The sequence below is a fragment of the Penaeus monodon genome, chromosome 31 (genome assembly GCF_015228065.2).
Source record: "Penaeus monodon isolate SGIC_2016 chromosome 31, NSTDA_Pmon_1, whole genome shotgun sequence".
In the NCBI taxonomy this organism is placed as follows: Eukaryota; Metazoa; Arthropoda; class Malacostraca; order Decapoda; family Penaeidae; genus Penaeus; species Penaeus monodon.
Window position 1 is genome coordinate 30,690,438 of NC_051416.1, and position 2,059 is coordinate 30,692,496.

General features: G+C 34.9%; 1 protein-coding gene across 1 annotated transcript in view; it reads right to left on the reverse strand.

Annotated features, from left to right (window-relative positions):
- Positions 1-2,059, reverse strand: part of LOC119593162 (DNA methyltransferase 1-associated protein 1-like) — a 10,954-nt gene that overhangs the window by 540 nt on the left and 8,355 nt on the right. Inside the window, exons 4-9 of the mRNA XM_037942130.1 lie at positions 1,806-2,021; positions 1,471-1,578; positions 1,066-1,245; positions 764-914; positions 438-592; positions 147-257 (exon numbers count right to left, since the gene is read on the reverse strand). Coding sequence (XP_037798058.1) covers positions 147-257; positions 438-592; positions 764-914; positions 1,066-1,245; positions 1,471-1,578; positions 1,806-2,021 — 921 coding nt within the window. The remainder of the gene's footprint in view (positions 1-146; positions 258-437; positions 593-763; positions 915-1,065; positions 1,246-1,470; positions 1,579-1,805; positions 2,022-2,059) is intronic.

Here is a 2,059-nt window from a genome sequence, read left to right on the forward strand (position 1 = left end):
AAAGTGAAATTGATCATTGTAAAAGCCATACTTAAATTTTACACAGTACTTCAAAATATTAGTGGGATTGCATAAAAGAAAATGTGAAAAAAAAAGAAATTCAATAAACTACTATCTGACGTTACATTAAAGAGGGAAACACTTACATTTGGTGTTGTTGGTGTTGCAACTGCATCAATCATCTCCGATATTGCACGTGGACGGCTTGGGGATTCCTCACCTGTGTTAATCATCAGAGACTCTGGGATCTCTAAAATCTGTTGGAAAAAAATATTCAATTTAGGATCTAGTATCAAATTCAGGTCTTCTAATAAATAAAGGCACCCAAATACATCTATTAAACTAATGAGATACACTCTTCCTGTCAAAGTATTATGATTGAAGAAAAACTCTTATCAAAGCATTGAAAACCCCAATAGATCAGAACCAGAACTCACCTTGTCTGGCATCAGGCTCTCACACTGGTGCTTCAAAGTCTGTAGCTCAAATACATAATTGAGTAAGATTGTTCTGAGATCATACATGAGAACTAGGTCTGAGCGCAGGTCATTGAAGAGTTGACAGACTTCTTCTACAGCCATTGGGTTGGTTTCTGTTGGTACAATTTATTGTAATCTTAAAATCTTATTCACAGGTGAGTTTCAAACACAAGTTTATAGACACCTTCCTGAGTAACCTAAGTATATCATGGATTATTCCAGTACATTACAAATTTGTTCATGTTCATCAAGCTAAAATGTTCATAAAATAGTGTGTCAATTACCTAGATTCAATTCAGTTAGCAGCTGTTCAATTGCCTTAACCTTCTTTTGTCCAACACTTGCAGGGAGCTTCATGCGCTGAGACCTCAGGCTTACACCAGAAGCCTTTACATCAGGGAATTTGATACCTGTACAGCTCTCCACACTTGGAGGCTTGTTTGAAGATGATTAAAGATTAAATTATTATTTTCGTCTCTTCATGTAATCATAAAAACTCACAGACAACACTCTAAAATATGATATTAGAATTATTTAGTAGCAATTATTTATGTTGATGATCCATCATACAATTTTGCAGACATACCAGCGTATCTGTTTTAGCTATTTTGGTTTGTTGTATCTTCTTCTTGGTTGTCTTGGTGGTTTTCCTTGCATCAGCATCAGCATTAATAAGCTTCTGCAGGTCCTGAGTCTTCTTCTCTCTCTCCTTTTTGCGTGCTTCGATCTTTCTCAATTCACTGATGAGCTGCTGCTCCTCTTCCATCTAAAAAGACAGGGAAAGATGGACTAGATTAACAACATTTGAAAAGTAGTCTTATTCATTTAAGTATTAAACAGAAAGATTGATGAACAAAAACACAATTGATTTATTTTTCTTACAGTGGCTCCATTTAATCTAACATAAGTATCAATAAAAAGATAAAAAAGATAAAAAGATACAAGGAAGACTAAACTTATTTCTAGCTTATGCTAAAAATATCTTTCACACCTGTTTCGGTGTTCTATCCCACAGTTTCAGTAACTGTTGTTTACGTCGCCTCTCATGGTCAGCATCGTAGTTAACAATTTTCCCTTCTGGCCCTGTTAAATTACCAATCTGCAAGACAATAGTTAGTTAGTTTTCATTATTTATCATTATTGTTTTGTTTTTTTTATCTCATCCTCATGAACACATATTTCAACTTTTTTTTTTAGCCTATACAAATACTAATATTAGATTCATTAGTGTACAGACAATAATGATAAATCTATGCTTGTTTTCACATAAAAGGGCTGATATTTCACTATCAAAGCTGTACATCAATAAAATTAGAGAACACGAACCTTCTTCAAAATATTTGTGACACTATAGTATCTTTCTTTCAAGTCTTCTATTGATCGGGCTGTCAGATGTGAGGGCCAACGGTCATGTATGACAGGCCATCTAAGGTCAAATCTTTGGCACAGTTCAAACAGAGTGTCTGTTTCCATTCTGTTCCAGCCATCACAAAGAAGGTGCTCTCCATATTCTGAGTCTGAGTAGGTCAGCAATTCAACTTTCTGTAGGGATACAAATGTCCTGGAGTTAAAAGACTGAC